The following is a 16,145-nucleotide window of genomic DNA, read 5'->3' on the forward strand; positions in this document are numbered from 1 at the left end:
TTTGCATCGCGGGGCCGACTTAGTTATACATGTACAGGGCGCATGCCTGCGGGTGCAGTACGAAATCACTTTTCATGATCAACAACCCGTTCATCCCTCCCTTTATTAGTCCCGAGCCTTGTTTCTCCCTCCGGATAACTTCTAGTCTCCAATTTCACAGCCAATATCCGGATCTCAAGTCTTAACAGTCGCCAAAATCACCCTTTCACCATCCTGGCATTCTCGACCTTTGAACGAACCCATCACGCTCTCGACTACTCTCGAAACGTCTGTCATGGCTCCTGTCGCCAAAGCCCGTAAAACGGGTGCAAACGTAGTCAGAACCTCGTCGCGGGAACTTGATTCATATAGAACTGGAACTACTAGCCCATATGCTACACATAGCCCGGACGATTCCATAGCTAGATCCGACGTAGACTTATATGTCGACGACAGAAATGTGCGCTCTCAAGTGTCCTTGAAAAGAAAGCGTTGCCCCTCTCTTCCATATACTCCGCTGCTTTCGCCCAGAACGGACAACGACTCTGCTTCGGACTGTGGCTATCTTCGATTGAGCCCGAGACATCAAGATCTGCCACCCATGTCTCTGACCATCGAAGTCCCAACAGGCCACAAGGGACCTTTGGTGGTTAATCTCGACACAAATTCATTACTCGCCCAAGCCCGATCACAGATACACCCATTTCTCACATGCCCGTCTCCGCACTCCCAGTCGTGTGCAGACTCAGGCTACTCTAGTACTTCAAGTGTTACTTCCGAGATCAGTAAACCCACCACCACCTCCAAGCGTAGCTTTCTAGATCTTCCAGCCGAGATTCGCAATCAAATCTACCGACTGGCTTTCGTTTCGGAGGAGAAGCTGGACTTCGCATACCCCAACAACTTCAGCCGGTCATCATCCCTTCTTCAAACATGTCGCCAGGTTCACGAGGAAGGACGCACTATTCTATACACCGAGAACACGTTCTACTTTCAGCGTCGCAAGAAGGAGCGTGCTGTTCGGTGGACCACAGATGTTTACGAGATAGGCTACAAGGACATCCGATTCTTCCTTAAAAGCATCGGTTTGGCCAATGTTAGCCTATTACGCCGTCTTATCGTCATGTTCGAGGATGCGATACCATCTATGAATTCCCATCTGAAAGATGCCGACGAGCGCAGATTCACCAAGGACGAAGATCTGATTGACATATTACAAATGTTGGGTGACCATACCATGCTCAAGACTCTGGATCTTTGCTTTCAAGGGAGGAGGAACTTCTACAACCGCGACGAAACTCGCTTCATCGAACATCTCACTCGGATCAAAGCGGACCAGGTCAAGTGCATAAACAATCCTGATACGCCCTTTTCCAACTGGAAAGGACTCTCAAAAATCGGCTCGGCAGATGCAGGCCGTCTGAGTCACGAAATGACACGGCGAGTCACGATATTTCGCTGATTGAAATCTGCGACGAAGTCCAGAGTCGATGACATGACTTGTCTGGTCATCCTGGAACCACCTGTTCCACAGGTGAACATCGAGTGACTTGCCTCAATGATGTTCGCATTCAAGCCAGCGTTGAGTTTCGCCATGTTATTAAATCCCTCTTCTTGTTCCACGACACATGCATCCTCTTGACGACATGTCCGGGAGCTAAAAGAATTGCTTTTCCGTTATCAATACCCGATGCTTGGTTCACAGGATACAAGTATCAACGAATCTAGTTAAAAGGAGGCCTCTGAGTCAAGCCGCTTTTGTACTGTAGCTGCAACGAAATCATGACAAGAGAGCCCACCTTCGAGGCCGCCTTCAATTTTCCCACATCACTACTGACATTCTGACTTCTGACATCGCACGTCTCACGATTCATATCTGCTGTCAATTGTGCTTAGTCTGCGTGGTATGACTCCAATGTCTCATCAGGCGATTCAGCTTCTCATCAACGTCGTTATGACCTCCACTTCGTATCTGCCTTGCATGATTCTAGACAGCCTGTCAACCTGATGCATAGCCATGAATCGTAATTCGGCTGGTGACTATAGCCTGTTGACAAAGCAATAGTACGGTGATCCTTCTTGTGACTATGAGACGTTGAGTAATATTAGGCGGAGTACATGTGGAATGCTTACAATACAGGACTGTCGCATCGAGCAGTTAGGTGAGGTCTGCGACTCGCCGTCGTTGTCTGCTTTGTCGATCCAGTTTTTCCGCAGCCTTTCCGTCCACGATCTCGTCGGAACCGGCCGACATTGGAGGTGCCAATGACTCGGCATCGGTACATGGTACAATGGTACTTGCGTCTCGCATGTGTAACCCTACACAGCAGCGCGGATAGTACCGAGCACGAACGCGTCCGCTCGAAGTTAAGACGACGATGGTTTTTCTGAAGCGGTCTGCAAATTTGGGCGAGACTTAGACAGGCACATTGAACTGTGAACGAAATGGCCGAGTGCATCATCGTACATGGCCCAAGTACGCCGACTTCCACGCCGTCCGCGAGTTTCGCCATCAACGAGAAACCCACGGTCGTGGGGGAGGATTCCATGATTCACAGGGTCGGCACGACAGGTTCTACTTGCGAGTCAGAGTCACAAGCTGTCTACCCCATGAATCGTGGACTGTCTTGCTGCGTATTGGTTTCTCCAACCGACGGCCCGCCGCCCCCAGTGCCTCTCCATTCTTCTGACTGCCTTGCATCCTGCAACAACCCCTGATTCAATAACCTGACGGATGTTGCGTGCTTAAAAAGCCCGGAGATTGTCTTATTCAGACACTGCTGACATGGCAGGAGAAGGAACGAGTCAAGGGTTCACGCCTTGCACACTGTGAGCCGTAACCGTATGGGGTCGAGCACCTCTGAAGAATGGTTTGCTGCATATTCTGCCCGTGCAGACCTCGCCGACATGATCCATGGAGAACAGGAGATGTCGCAAAAAGACAACAGATCGATCCTCCCTTTAAGCTTTCCAGGCTGACATGCCGCTCACGCTCTCGCGCCTGTTGGCAACAGAATCCCTTCCATTCCTCGGCGACGACTTCCCTTGATACCTCAATAAGGTTTACCGTGCTGTTCACCACCCGCATTCCTGGAACCATCACCCCATTTGCCAAAGGCACATGCAGAGAAAGTCAAACTTATAGAGCTGGTAGAGCCAAAGTTACTTTGACCGTTTGCGCTCAGAGCTTATGGACATGACATGCATGTACCTCGGTATTCGTTCAACTACACTCACAGCGTGCACAAGCTTCTGATTCGGCGAAACTGCTCACCATCATCATCTGAACTGTGGCCAATGGAACCCCTGCAGCTGCGCGATCGGAACACCACTTTCTGGAAAGGGTAGCAAAGCGCTGGTGCTCATCACTTTTGACTCTCGCGACGGCCGGCACGATTTGCTCGCTGCGGCATTGCGAACACGCAAAACTCCTTCTACACGCCATGCATCGTGCTGTGCCTATTTCTCCTTGAGCCGCAGATCTCCTAAGCCGAAATCTCAATCTAATCGGATGACGACTCTTCCAGGCGTGTCGCGTACGGACCGAAATACTCCTTGACCGAAGCCGTGTTCGACGTTAGATTTGCCGTCAATCGCCTGCTTGCCCGGGCTCATACGGTGGTGAATGCTTCCATGACGGTTCTGGATCTTCGCTACTCATACCTCATATCTGGTGATACACATCGGTCGCTTTCGAAACACCGAAGACTCGTGTTGCGACAATGTCGGGACGAGTGCCTTGATCTTGCTTGGAAGCCCGCGATCTGCCTCACTAAAGAAGCTAGATCCGGCAGAGACCGATTATCGCAATTCGGCAGTGGAAAAGTCAGCATTCATCTTTCGCCCACTGTTACAGGTGCTATGTTAATTGCAAGCGAGACCACGGCAGTTGTGTCCACAGCCTACTGTTTCGCTAGACGCGCACTCGTTCCTTCCTAGTTCGATCCCGTTTGTTCGTTCAATCCTTCCAGGTCCCATCAAGCTCTCGTCGCTACGATTTGCTTCTGTTTTTCTCTTTTTCCACTCGCTTGTGCCTCTGGAGGACCACATTACTCGGTCGCTCTCGCGGAATCGGTCACTCGTCTCGCTAGTGTGCATCCATCTTTTCTGTCTCTGGCCAGAGCTTCGACCTCTGTCCGACTACTGGTGTCACTAGATGAACGACAGATGGACCAAAGAAAACATGTGATAATGCTCCTCGTTAAGTCGTATCTACTATGGACCCGTCGACCCGTCAAAGTCAGATCTCGGATAGGACCGAATATTACACAAGAGCTGTTGGCTAAACATAAACGTAACAGAATGGACCAGCAGTGGTGCTAAGCGCATCTTGGATCAGAACATCCTTCGCATTGACACCCAAATCGATAACGTCGTCCAGTCTTGTGTTCCTGGAAGGCGGGCTGTTGTTCAGTGTAATGGTGCCAGCCAAGGAATTGTTACCCTTGGTACTGCTACGACCGGCGGGGTCCTGGTTCTGCCAAATCCACCAGGTACGGTCGATCTGAGCGTGATGGAGCCAGAACCACGGATCTCCGGGACTGACAAAAATGTCACCACCAGGGTCACCGCCAGCCCAGAAATGGCCCGCTGTATGTACGCCTAGTAAGCCCGCCGCAAAGTCACCTTGCATGACAGTCTGGAAGTCGCCAATGTAGGTGTTCTGTGTGATTAAAGCTGTGCTGTTGGCATCTGTGGAGGCGATACTGGCGGGATATGCACCGAGATCACGACGCAAACAGCGTGGATTGTAGCCCAGGCCATCGGGACGAGGGTTCGCCGGGACATCGTCAAAGACAGGAGCGAGCGGGCCAAGATTGACCGTCATGTTCTTGAACGGACCAGTAGTCACGCAACCACCTCCAGAGCCCGCTGGGAGTTGGATCAAAGGTGCTGCTTTACTAGGTATAGAGGCGCCAGTGTGATTCTTGTACTCGCCGTTTCCGGATATGGAGTACTCGCTACCATCAAAGAGAGGAGAATGCAGTAAGTCCTCAGCGTATTTGCCCCAATTGGCATAGGGAAGATATCCTTTGTAGCCACATTCGTTGCGCAGAGCTTCCTCAAAGGTATAGATGTAATAGCGATGCCAGCTGAGGAAGTTTCCAGTACCATGAATTGTCAAAGTTTGATTGATATGAGTCGCAAGAAAGTCATCGTAGCGTGACTTGGCTCCAGGTGCAATGCTACCGCTCCTTGCTGGCTTCGATTGGAGGCACAAGACCGCATCGATATATATCTTCTTCTTTGAGTTTGAGAGTGAGCTCCTAGAGAATCGTCATCAATATTGTCTGTCGGAAGATATTGTCCTGCAGTGACATACCACTCCTGACGCTTCACAGCATTGTCCAAATTGCAAGAGTTCTGACCACGATTCTTATGCAGATACGTCTTCAATTTCGTCATGCCATGATCATTGAGTTTATCTGTTCCAGAAGTGGAAGCTGGCGTGAATGCCGAAGCACTCACACACAACAGCGACACCGTCGCACCAAGAAAGCAGATATGCATGTTTCCAACTGCCGAGATTACGAAGAAAATACAGAAAAGGAAGAGAATTAATGAAAGAGCATGGCTCGACATATATGTAGTGCGGAACAATATATACAGGGCAAGGCAAGGTACCGGAGTAATTACAACAGTATGGAGCCTGGGCTCAACAAGTAGGCTAGAACACCTACACAGTCTATGACCCATGTCTACACACCCATACGCCGTGGTAAATCGTCGTACTCGATGGGGGTCCCCTCGACTGACCATCTGCAATCTACCTATCAGGTGTGGTCAGGCAGGTAAGACGAGGCAGTGCATACCGAACAGTTGCAGATACGAGCGCGGAAAGGGCGAATGACGACTTGACCATGGTGCGGAGAGATAGTAAGCAAGGCTTTTTAATCTATTTTGGAAGCCTAGAGCGGTATATCGTCCCTATAGAGGCAGTGATTGGCCATCAATTAAGGTTCGCATATTGGCACGTGTGTTCACCGCTCGTCGGGCGCTCTTACATACCGCACTCCTTCCTCTCCTGGTAGACCATAACTACTGATTTTCTTGAGACACTATATGAGATGCGCTGCTCCTTTTTCTTTCTTTCTTCCTGTTCTGATGAAGCCGATACACCTCTGAGTCCATCCGCAAATGTAATACTAAACCAAGAGGTCCGTCGAGATGTCGCCAAAGGTGAGGAAGTCGCTGTGCATACCAGTAGCTGCTGGGAGGTTGCTTGAGATACATGTAGACAGCAAACCAGTATTCTTCCCTCATTAAGGAACAGTCCCATGGTCGTGCTATGATCAGCACCGGCCGTCACAAGCGTGAAGTAGACCTCGACGGTATACAATCCTGGAAGCTGCGTAGATATAACGAATGGCAGAGTCTATACTATGCAAATTAAGCGTAAGGCAGTTCTCTGCGATCCCGCCAACTAGTGCATGGATTGAAGCGCCAGACTCCACGATACCGCATGCCAAAAACGTAGTTGATCACGTAGGGCACGAAGAATGGTACAGCAGGAAAATCGTGTATACCACCTTCGAAGCTCCTGTCTGCGGTGCCAAATACTAAAGGCGCAATCCGATACTGATAAGCGGTCAGCGAAATGATGTCTAGCTTTGAGGGAAGGCACTTCACATTATCTGTAGCCATTAAGCTCTTCTCAAAGCGTCGATAAGCTTGACGAATCTTCTCGCTGTTGTACTTGTCAAGTGCGCGAATGGTCTCAATCTCATCATGGAGATGTTTGATGAGTGGTTCTGCGAAGGCTTCCACAAGAGCTTTCATCTTTCGGCCATCGTATTTACCAGGTTGGCAAGTCTTTGAATACTCGTAGAAGTCGTCGAAACCTGGCGTGAAGGCCCGATGCTGCTCTACGTTCTGCTCCATGAGTCCTTTGATCTTGGTGATGCTTTCGATCTCAGGGAAAAAGATTGCTTCTTCAGCGTCATGGTGATGGTGCATACTTTCGCTCCAGCATTGGCAGTAGATCAAGAAGTCGCGAGCTACAGTGGTATCGCCGGCTGGCAGGTTTGGCGCTTGCAGAGATATGGAGTTGAGACCTCTTATGATGCCGTTATGAGCGAGCGACATCTGTGTCGCAACATAGTAGGCAGCATGCGATGACTAAACATACCACGACATGTGAGATGAGCTTTCAAGTGGAAGGAATTACGGCCTACGTCTTGCGAGAATTGTCTCGTATTGATGAGAGTAAATGGTTGATCTGCCCAGGTATGAGGCATGACGGCGATGTTGATGCGGTGGTACATCCACGAAGCGCGACCGCCGGATATATATGCCCACTGCTATGCATGATTGGGTAGCAGCAGGATCATGCACTTGGAACCTTCGGTAGAGAGAGTTGATTTGCTGACCAACGTAAGGAGGTAGTCCGAGGTATGATCGGCGAATGGTTTGGCCGAAGGCTTTTGTTTATCGACCCCGCTTCCTTCCTTCCTTCAATGTCCAACGAACTCGAATGAATTTCCATCTGTGGCATGCGAACCATATCGTGTTCTTCAGCAGGTCATGCTACGCTCCATCTGATCTTTCGGTCTCTTGTTCTGAGCGAACACCGAAGATCTTTTAAAGAGAGAAATCCGCAGTCGCGAAGCTAAGTGGTATACCCTCACTCTACAGGAGGACGCGGTCAGAAAGGAGTCCGACTGTCCGAACTCGGTGCCTAGGTTTTGCAGTCGACATTACTGTGTAGTGTATGTATATAGTCTGCCGACACAAACCTCTTGGGCTGTCTGAACATCATCAGTACGAACATCGAGCCATCATCAGGACGAACACAAACATGAAGGTCCTTCTTGTTGGCGCAACCGGCAACCTTGGCCTTCGACTCGTTACAGCACTCCTCACCCGTGGTCACACCGTCGTCGCCTATGTTCGTTCCTCGAGCAAACTTGAATCTCTTCTTCCAGCAAACGTATACAGTGCGGTCACCGTTGTTGAAGGTGACGCTACAGACACAGCTTTGATCAGTCGAGCAATCTTGAAGAATGACTGCGACGCTGTAGTCAATACTGCCGGTGTAGCAGCGATGGCACCTTGGAAGAGAAGTAACCTCCCAGAAATCTTCTCTGCAGTGCTGGAAGGTGTAAAGCAGGCTGGACTGGAGAGAGGAGAGCCATTGCGAGTCTGGTTTCTAGGGGGTCTGGGTGTATTGCACTTTCCTGGAACACAAACCATGCTCTCGAATTAGTAAGTGCAGCTTTGCATGTCAACAACGCGGTCAACCTCACTGGCTGACTTCTTGAAGTGTACCTATTTTCTTGGAACATCGTCAGAACATTGAGCGCCTACGAGCCTTACCACCTGGTTCAGTGAACTGGTCTCTGCTTTGTCCGAGCACTATGATACCCGAGAATCTCGGAATCAGTATGCCGGTGACGTCCACGCACGGCAAACTGACTGCCAATGCTACGACTCCTCCACTGTGGATGGACTCATGGCTCAAGTACATTCCATTCCTCGGAAGAACTATCTTGGCTGCAATGAATGCTCCAAGGTATGACACCACTCTGGAGCAGAACGCTGAATTCATCGCCAGCGATCTTGAAGACCAAGACAGTCGTTGGAGTGGAGTCACAGTGGGGGTCATCGATGCAGCGAAGTGAGCCTTTGCAAGATTCGCCCTTCCAAAATAGCATCCAGGATAAGGTTCCAATACCGTTGAGATATGGCATACTTTGACGTAGCCAGGATGTCCCGGTGTGTACAGCCACAGCAGCTGACGACGAACTACTGAATATTTGTACAGTCGATGGAGTTAAGGCCCCGATGTTGGTCGAATCAGGAAGTCTGGTTGTCTGGCTAAGAAGATAGAGGATAGATCGAACACAACAGTAACACAGTACTCAATAAGATCGCGTGACCTATGATTGTTTCGAGTGTTGTTGTGTGACTGCTTTTCGCCAAAGTCTGGCTGAATGAAGAATTGATGACCAAGACTGACGCTCGGGCCCAGAGAATTGACTCTTGTGCCTGAAGACGGCAGCCGCCTTCTTCTTCCTTTCCTCCAATCAAAGTGCCGTGCCTTGCGCCACTGACTGATCTACCATGGGTTTATATCCGCATTACGAAGCGTGAGACCTTGAGTGATCCTTCTGATCCCAATTTCTCGCAAGCAGGAACAGTGCAAGCTCTCGATGTTGCTGGGGCAAAGCCCCGTTCTGGAACGGTCGTCATATTTCGCAGCGTGGACTGACACATCGCCGGCTAGGAAGTCAACGCCTCTGAATCTCCTCGGACCTCCACAGGCTGCCATGGACTCATGCTATCTCAGCCTCCTAATCGCTGTAGACGAGCAGCTGGCTACAGGCACGGCGCCATCAAGTTTCACGACTCGTATTCTCCTACAGGTACTTGAGTACATCATCTATCTCGTCTATGTCGTCTCAGAATAGCAGTGCCAGTGCTGAGGGTAGTATCCAGAAGCTCTTAGACCGCATCCGCAATCTCCACGTCCAATAGTCGGCCGCTAGTTTTGCTATCCCCGCACTCGCCCGAACACGAAGACTGACCCAAACATAATTTTACAAGCTGATGCTCTCAGAGAGTGGCACGCGAGTACTACATATGTAAATACATTTCGCCTTGTCTCTCATCGTCGTTTTCACCGCTACCGCCTCGTACTCTAATCTAATCTTTCTTTCTTTGTCTCTTGCTTCAAGCACACACACTCGTTTCAACCGAACACAATCACAGCAAATATGCGTGTCGCCGCCCCTTCTATTGCTCTTGCCATTGCGCAGACTTCTGTCGCCGCCTCGGTTCCTCAGCTCCAGGCTCGCCAGTCTGCCTGCAGTGATGTACACATCTTCCTTGCTAAGGGCAACAATGAGCCCTACCCCGGACGTCAGGGCAAGCTCGTAAACGCTATCTGCAACGGCCTCGAGAACTGCGATTACGAGGACATCCTTTTCTACAACCCCGTCGAGGCACCTTACTGCCAGTCCATTGACGAGGGCGTTGCCAACGGTATCGCTCAGCTCAATGCCTACAGCGCTCGCTGCCCCGACACCAAGCTGGTCATCAGCGGTTACTCCCAGGGTTCCCAGATTGTTGGCGACATCATTGGCGGTGGTAGTGGTACCTTCTTCCAGGACTGCATGACCGTTCCCTCGCCCAACCTTGATGTCAACTCTGAGCTCGGCAAGAAGATTGTCGCTGTCCTCACCTTCGGCAACACCAGACACACTGGCGGCCAGCCCTACAACCAATTCAGCGGTGCTCCCTTCAACGGCATCTTCCCCCGCCCTGCCTACCAATTGGCCAACCTCGCAACCTGGACCTCCAAGTACCACGACTACTGTGTCGCCGAGGATCCTATCTGCGCTGGTGGAAACGTTGTTGAGGACCACCTGAACTACTTCGACCTTTACAGCGACACTGCCGCCGCTTGGGTCAAGTCCCAGATTGCTGCTGCCGACGTCGTCGTCTCCAGCACCGTTGTCTCTTCCAGCAGCACTTTCACCTCCGTTGCCACCACCGACAAGGTCGTTCCCACCACATTCGCATACACCAACAACACTGCCACCGCACCCGTTGTTACCGCATCTGCTGCTCTCTCCTCAATCTCCTCGGTCCTCTCTATCCCTACTGCCGATTCTACCGTGACCGTCACCGTGGACTGCGCTTCCGTCGACACCGCCGTCATTGCATCGTACACTTCTGCATACGCCGCCACCGTCGCCGTTTCCCAGAGCGTTGCTTTCACTCCTGCTGTCGGTTCCGTCACCGCTGGCTCCAGCGCCGCTGGTTCCAAGACTACCGGCTCCGCCACCACCGGCGCCACTGGATCCAAGTCTTCCAGCGCTGCCAACGGCACCCACTCCATCATGCCTTACACTGGTGCCGCAAGCTCCATGTCTGGCGCCGTCACTGGCTCTCTTGCCGTTGTCCTCTTGGGCGCTTTCGCTCTGGTTCTCTAAGTTCCAGCCTTCTATTGTACATAATACATATTTCGTATCTCTTGTCTCTCAAAAATTTAATGACTTTCTTATTGTTCTATTATATATACCTTTCACCTCAAGGTATCAATATCAAGTGCTCTATCAACTTCCGAATCTTATTTAAACAAGCTATATCCCCGTGTGTTGAAAGCTGTCACTTCCACACTGTCGAATGATAGCAACAACAAGCTGTGGAAAGGCATGGTGATGTCTCAAAATCAACACGACTGGCGCAGAGAGTTGATCGAAATACACATCTCGATGACACTGCAACAAGACTAGACACAATTGTGCCTTGAGTCAGCTACAAGTGCGCCAGTACTCTGCACACGGGGAGGTGTGAGTGACGTGGTGAAGGTGCCGTACCCTGCATTGCGGGATGATTCCGATGATGTCTATATTGTTTCAAGATGGCAAGCACAGCACGTACGGCCACAGTCAGCTGAAAACTGGGCATCCCGTCCGCTCTGCCATACATAAGCAGTTGAACGGCAGATTAGTACTACGGTGGGTGACCACGTGGGAATCCCTGCTGCTGTACGTTTTGCATTCCTTTTTGCCCGGACACGATAGACAGGAGCTCCATCATCTTTCGAGAGTAAGAAAGGGGCGATGTACGTAAGCATCAAGCTTCATCCCAGCTTCTTCCGGGGTGCAGGACGTCCCTTTTGACTCTCCTCCGGTGGTTTCGTTCTGAACACTCCATCATCTCCCACGAGCCATTTAGTCTCCTTGATATCCCGAGTGACTATCCAGATCCTCATTAGTTCGGCGTTTATGGTATCGAAGTGTACGCGCACAAAATCCACGACACCATCTTTGACCTGCACAATGAGACCCGAGTCTAAGGAGAGTGATTGATCGTCTAGAACAGCGAACAGATTTGACTCTACAATGTCGAATTTTGACGTTCTGATAATCTCTTGCAGCATATCTGCTGCTTCCTCAAGAGATTTGTCGAGAAAAGGTGATGAGAAGGACTTGACTAGTGGTTGAGTAGCGTGAGCATGGTCGGTGGGGTTGAGATCGTCTGGTGACGTTATGAGAAGGAGATATGGTTGGCAGTCCATTTTGCTACTGTTCAAATATGTTTGCTTCAGAAAGTAGTCGATTCTCTGTTCCCTTGAGTGAGTTTTGATTGTCAATGATGGGCTTTCATACTGTCACACCTCGCCTGGTACGTCCGCGGTACAGCATAATGCGAATAGAGCCATGCTTGTTGCTCAAGTCGAGCTAGAGAAGGTGATGGTTTAGAGGTCGGTGAGGGTAAAATGTAGATTCAAGGTCCATGTGGAAGTTGCGGAAGTTTGACGATCACCGAGCCCACAATACCGTACGTACGCCAAGATAAACGGTCAGGAGCAATGCTGTAAAAGTTCCAAATTATTTCATTTTCTTGTACTAATGGTATATTACATTTCCGCTATTGGAAGCCCATACTGAAATCCATGTCTCCGAACTGTATGTCGTTCATGTCCAAATCTTGCATCGTCATATCCGTTGCCGTATACCCTGCCTCTGCTGCTGCAGCGGTAAAAGCGTTGTCGAGTCCAAATTGATCTTTGCCGTCCCAAGTCGTTGCGAACAAATTGTCACTCGACGATGTGGCAGTTGAGTTGATCAAATTAGAAAGATCTGTCTCCATGCCAAAGGTTGAGTAGTCTAATGTGCTTGTTGACTGGCCGGACGTCGGGACGTCGCACAATACTGCCTGCTCAGTGAGGACGGCCATTGCAGCATTCATCTCGGCTAGCTGCTGTTGAGCCTTTCTCGGTGTGAAGGAAGCATCTAGTCCATGTTGTTGAGCCAACATGGCGTTTTGTTGTCGAGCTAGATCGCCTGCATGAGCCTCAGATGGTGCCTGATAACCTGCCTCTGCCAGAATAGCGTCGATATCGGCATCGAAGCAGTTGTCAAGATTCAGATCATGAGGCGTGTCAAGCTGTAGAGGTGTTGAGCCCTGACTCTGGTAAGTAGCTGGAGTGGCGAGCTCGGAGCCCCATTGTGGTGAGGGCTGCGATAGTGATGATCTGCTGGAAGGGAGAAGCCATCGTGTGCAAGCAATGTTCGTAGCCCCTGTTGGTTCTTGCTGCATTGTCGATCGAGAGGCTTCTAAGGGCCCCTGTACTGTCGGTAGTCCAACCGGTGGGTATTCGAGTGACATACCACGCGCTGCTTGCACACTGAGCGGGATTCTCATACCGAGATCCGTATATATCTCGAGGTCTTCGGGGACATTCTTGCCTATGCCTGAGACCTCACTTGGGATATAGTCAAGGGCGTGCGCACGTTTGAACAGGTCAAGCCATTCAGGATTGTCAGCAGCTGTGTTATCCCACGCATCGTCGGAGTCGTATAAAATGCGCCGGGCTTGTGTTTGCAGCATCTCATCGGTCAAGACCACACCTTTGTCCGTCTGCTCTTTTGCAAATCTTCCAAGTCTTACGGTCAAGATTTCCCAACAAGTTGCTGGTGCACCACCACTCTCCAGATGTGCTTGAACAGTCATGCATCTCATTGGGTTGGTGGCAGTGAAAGGGTTCACTGAGTTGGTCTCAATGCCGATGAGGTATGGAGGCATCGCGCTGGTGACAAGGGCAGCCACTGCTGGATCCAGACCTCGACATCCCTTCCATTCGCTCATTTTGGCCCCGTTCTTGAAGTGTATAGCCAGATGGTCATTGCGCTCTGACCATACGGTGAACCGTTGGTAGCAGAAGCCACATTTGCTGTTGACGTTGGTGAGGCTCGTCTTCCAAGCTTCCATGTGTGGCAGTAATTTTGACTCGTGTACAAGTCTGAGATGCTGTCGCAGATGGTCCTTGCGATAGAACGTTCTTCCTTGGAAGCCCTTGTCTAGGCATTGGCGGTGATTATGTGATTCAATGTGGTCTTTAGTCGGCTCCAGCTCGCAGCAATACGCGCAAATGGTCTGACCTGATGCAGAGTCTAAAGTTTCCGGACCCAGCGGACAGCATATCCACTTCTCGAGTGACAGGTGCAATGTTTTCTCGTGGCGAACCCAGTCGTCTAAAGAGGTCAGCATAAGACAATACGGCTCAGCCTCAGTCGAAGTATAGCTTACACTTGGTCAAGAACGTATCTGTGCAGAACGTACACTGATACAACCTCTCTTTTTGCAAGCTCTTATCGTTTGAGGGCTTCTTCAGAGTAGTACCGGGCATCTTGCGACGTCGTCTTCTTTCTTTCCTGCCATTGAGGCTGCTTCCGAATGAGCTATACGAACCCCATGAATCACGCGAACCTGACCAAGCTGCAGACGACGCGGCAGAGTTGGATGTAGATTTTTCCAAAGACGTGACAGATGCTGCTCTTCGGTTTGACGACCTTGAATCATCACGGCTCGATCCAAGCCCCTGCCAGCCCAAAGTCGACGGAGAGCTAGACTCTTCTGCGTAGTCGGGCAGATCTTTTCTGTCCAAAGCGTCGGCGATGGCGTTGAACGGAGCAGGTTCGTTCTGAGGGGGCGAATGCTTCCATCGCTCCAGGGGATTCATGTCACTCCACTTGTTGATCTCGATTTCTGTGGCACCAGGAATACCGATGGCAGCTGTAGGAGGTAGCGAGGTAGTAGTTGACTGTAGGAGGCCATCCATAGCAGCCTTATTCTTGACACCAGCCTTACCACGACGACGGGCATTGGCAAGCCATGTATTGATCTGAGGGACGCGAAGACCAGTCGTACGACTCAACTGCTCCTTCTCGTCCTCGGTTGGGTACGGGTTAGCTTGATGTTCATCAAGCCATCCTCTCAGCACCTTGAGAGCAGCCTTAGAGAAACGACTGCTAGACTTCTTGTCTGGCATCGATTTGAGCGATCGAACTCCGGTCAGCTTTCCCTGTTCTTGACAGCAGTCTTCTATGACAGGGTGTAAGGTGTCGACAAAGCCCATCGACGACTCTCCTTCGGGCACTTCGGGAGCGGCATGACTATGAGGCTTCACAAAGCTACAAGGTCTGAAGAGTGTATCCTTAGAGTGAACAGTCAGTCAGATCCTGGAGCCTAGAAGGACAGCCTCTACTCACGCAAGCAGTGCATGTGACCTTTCCATAACTGAGGTAGCAGTTTAGCTTACGGTCTCGGCAGTAAGTACACGGCCCATCAGGCTGAATGAATCGAGGTATCCATCTCGAGAAGTTGCTGTAATCTGCTGCCTCCGCTGCCTCATTCTCGAATATCGTCAAGGTCGCCTCGTTGTTGTCGTTGTTGTCATTGTAGGTGTGAGATATATGATCTGGATCAGCGATCGCACTGCTTGTCTGCATGCTACTGCCGTCCGAGACAGCATTCTGAAAGTCGAAGAATTCGCCAAGATCGGCTTCTTCTTGCAATGTCGACATGTCGAAGGGCGTACGATGGCAAAAGGAGAATTCACAAGATGTCAAGTACAATGCAAAAGGAAGTTGTAGGGCGTACAACCAAACAAGAAGTTGCGAAACACAGGAGGATGTCAGATCATTGACTTTTGCTTACCGTTGAGTACCTAGACGCACCAAGATGGGTGTGACTCTTCTGGAGGGCGCGCCCTTCGATTGACAAGTCAGCCCTGCTGCTGGGGCTTCGAGCGATTGGACGCTAGTTAGGCGAACTGCGGCTTGGCATGGCCATGAGTCAAAACTCCAATCTCATGTCCCATGGTGAATTTTAGCACGAACAAATGCAATAAAGACCTATAACACATTGTCAGAAAAGTGAGCAGCTCATACGAGGTACTTCGATGGACTGCAGCGCGAGGATATGTGTTATGCTTAGATCCATGACGACTCGTCTCACGTTTATGGTCAGAAGTTTTGTCACCTTAGTCTTCTCGCGTTGAGTTGCCGCTTTCGCCTTTGTCGCGGACTGCGCGATCGGAGCACTCGGCAACGAGACATCTCGAACCTTCTGAACGTTACCAACACAAACCCTACAAGACCACATCAAACCTCTAGCCTCGCTGGCTAAAGTCGGAAACGAATCTTGTGGGGAGCCATACAGTTTATATCCATTGATACTATAGCTTGTGGTGGTTGCTTGATCAAAAAGGGCTGGTTGGAATGAAGTGATGCCAAGAGGATATGAAGATTGTAGAAACATCAAGGAGGTCAAAGAGCGAAAACAACAACTCGATGCTCTCGCAGATACTGAGGAACGGAAGAAAGAGGCTTCTCCAGCCTCATCGCTCCTTTCACCTTCCAAGAATGACA

General features: G+C 50.4%; 8 protein-coding genes across 8 annotated transcripts; 3 read left to right on the forward strand and 5 right to left on the reverse strand.

The window, feature by feature from the left end:
* Positions 1-274: 274 nt before the first annotated feature.
* AUEXF2481DRAFT_1140 (uncharacterized protein) lies at positions 275-1,441 on the forward strand (the record flags this gene model as incomplete). Its single annotated transcript, XM_013492433.1, has 1 exon — positions 275-1,441. One exon carries the CDS (start codon positions 275-277, stop codon positions 1,439-1,441), a length of 1,167 nt encoding a protein of 388 aa, XP_013347887.1.
* Positions 1,442-1,709: 268 nt separating this feature from the next.
* On the reverse strand, positions 1,710-2,687 carry AUEXF2481DRAFT_189155 (uncharacterized protein). Its single transcript, XM_013492981.1, has 2 exons — positions 2,113-2,687; positions 1,710-2,057 (listed from the first exon to the last, which is right to left on the reverse strand). The coding sequence occupies exons 1-2, from the start codon at positions 2,526-2,528 to the stop codon at positions 1,979-1,981; spliced, it is 495 nt and encodes a 164-aa protein (XP_013348435.1). The 5' UTR covers positions 2,529-2,687; the 3' UTR covers positions 1,710-1,978.
* A 1,574-nt stretch (positions 2,688-4,261) lies between these two features.
* Positions 4,262-5,490, reverse strand: AUEXF2481DRAFT_25537 (uncharacterized protein; the record flags this gene model as incomplete). Its single annotated transcript, XM_013492569.1, has 2 exons — positions 4,262-5,246; positions 5,303-5,490. The coding sequence occupies 2 exons, from the start codon at positions 5,488-5,490 to the stop codon at positions 4,262-4,264; spliced, it is 1,173 nt and encodes a 390-aa protein (XP_013348023.1).
* A 465-nt stretch (positions 5,491-5,955) lies between these two features.
* On the reverse strand, positions 5,956-7,485 carry AUEXF2481DRAFT_188294 (uncharacterized protein). Its single transcript, XM_013492982.1, has 3 exons — positions 7,155-7,485; positions 6,610-7,098; positions 5,956-6,558 (listed from the first exon to the last, which is right to left on the reverse strand). The coding sequence occupies exons 1-3, from the start codon at positions 7,242-7,244 to the stop codon at positions 6,370-6,372; spliced, it is 768 nt and encodes a 255-aa protein (XP_013348436.1). The 5' UTR covers positions 7,245-7,485; the 3' UTR covers positions 5,956-6,369.
* AUEXF2481DRAFT_35570 (uncharacterized protein) lies at positions 7,456-8,808 on the forward strand. Its single transcript, XM_013492702.1, has 3 exons — positions 7,456-8,184; positions 8,243-8,694; positions 8,744-8,808. Exons 1-2 carry the CDS (start codon positions 7,778-7,780, stop codon positions 8,598-8,600), a joined length of 765 nt encoding a protein of 254 aa, XP_013348156.1. The 5' UTR covers positions 7,456-7,777; the 3' UTR covers positions 8,601-8,694; positions 8,744-8,808.
* Positions 8,809-9,695: 887 nt separating this feature from the next.
* AUEXF2481DRAFT_1144 (carbohydrate esterase family 5 protein) lies at positions 9,696-10,916 on the forward strand (the record flags this gene model as incomplete). Its single annotated transcript, XM_013492434.1, has 1 exon — positions 9,696-10,916. The coding sequence occupies one exon, from the start codon at positions 9,696-9,698 to the stop codon at positions 10,914-10,916; it is 1,221 nt and encodes a 406-aa protein (XP_013347888.1).
* Positions 10,917-11,425: 509 nt separating this feature from the next.
* Positions 11,426-12,222, reverse strand: AUEXF2481DRAFT_85237 (uncharacterized protein). Its single transcript, XM_013492871.1, has 2 exons — positions 12,107-12,222; positions 11,426-12,052 (listed from the first exon to the last, which is right to left on the reverse strand). The coding sequence occupies exons 1-2, from the start codon at positions 12,149-12,151 to the stop codon at positions 11,570-11,572; spliced, it is 528 nt and encodes a 175-aa protein (XP_013348325.1). The 5' UTR covers positions 12,152-12,222; the 3' UTR covers positions 11,426-11,569.
* Positions 12,223-12,360: 138 nt separating this feature from the next.
* AUEXF2481DRAFT_1146 (uncharacterized protein) lies at positions 12,361-15,299 on the reverse strand (the record flags this gene model as incomplete). The annotated part of the gene is made up of 3 exons (XM_013492435.1): positions 12,361-13,967; positions 14,023-14,929; positions 14,985-15,299. 3 exons carry the CDS (start codon positions 15,297-15,299, stop codon positions 12,361-12,363), a joined length of 2,829 nt encoding a protein of 942 aa, XP_013347889.1.
* Positions 15,300-16,145: the final 846 nt, after the last annotated feature.

This window comes from Aureobasidium subglaciale, assembly GCF_000721755.1.
Source record: "Aureobasidium subglaciale EXF-2481 unplaced genomic scaffold scaffold_1, whole genome shotgun sequence".
In the NCBI taxonomy this organism is placed as follows: domain Eukaryota; kingdom Fungi; phylum Ascomycota; class Dothideomycetes; order Dothideales; family Saccotheciaceae; genus Aureobasidium; species Aureobasidium subglaciale.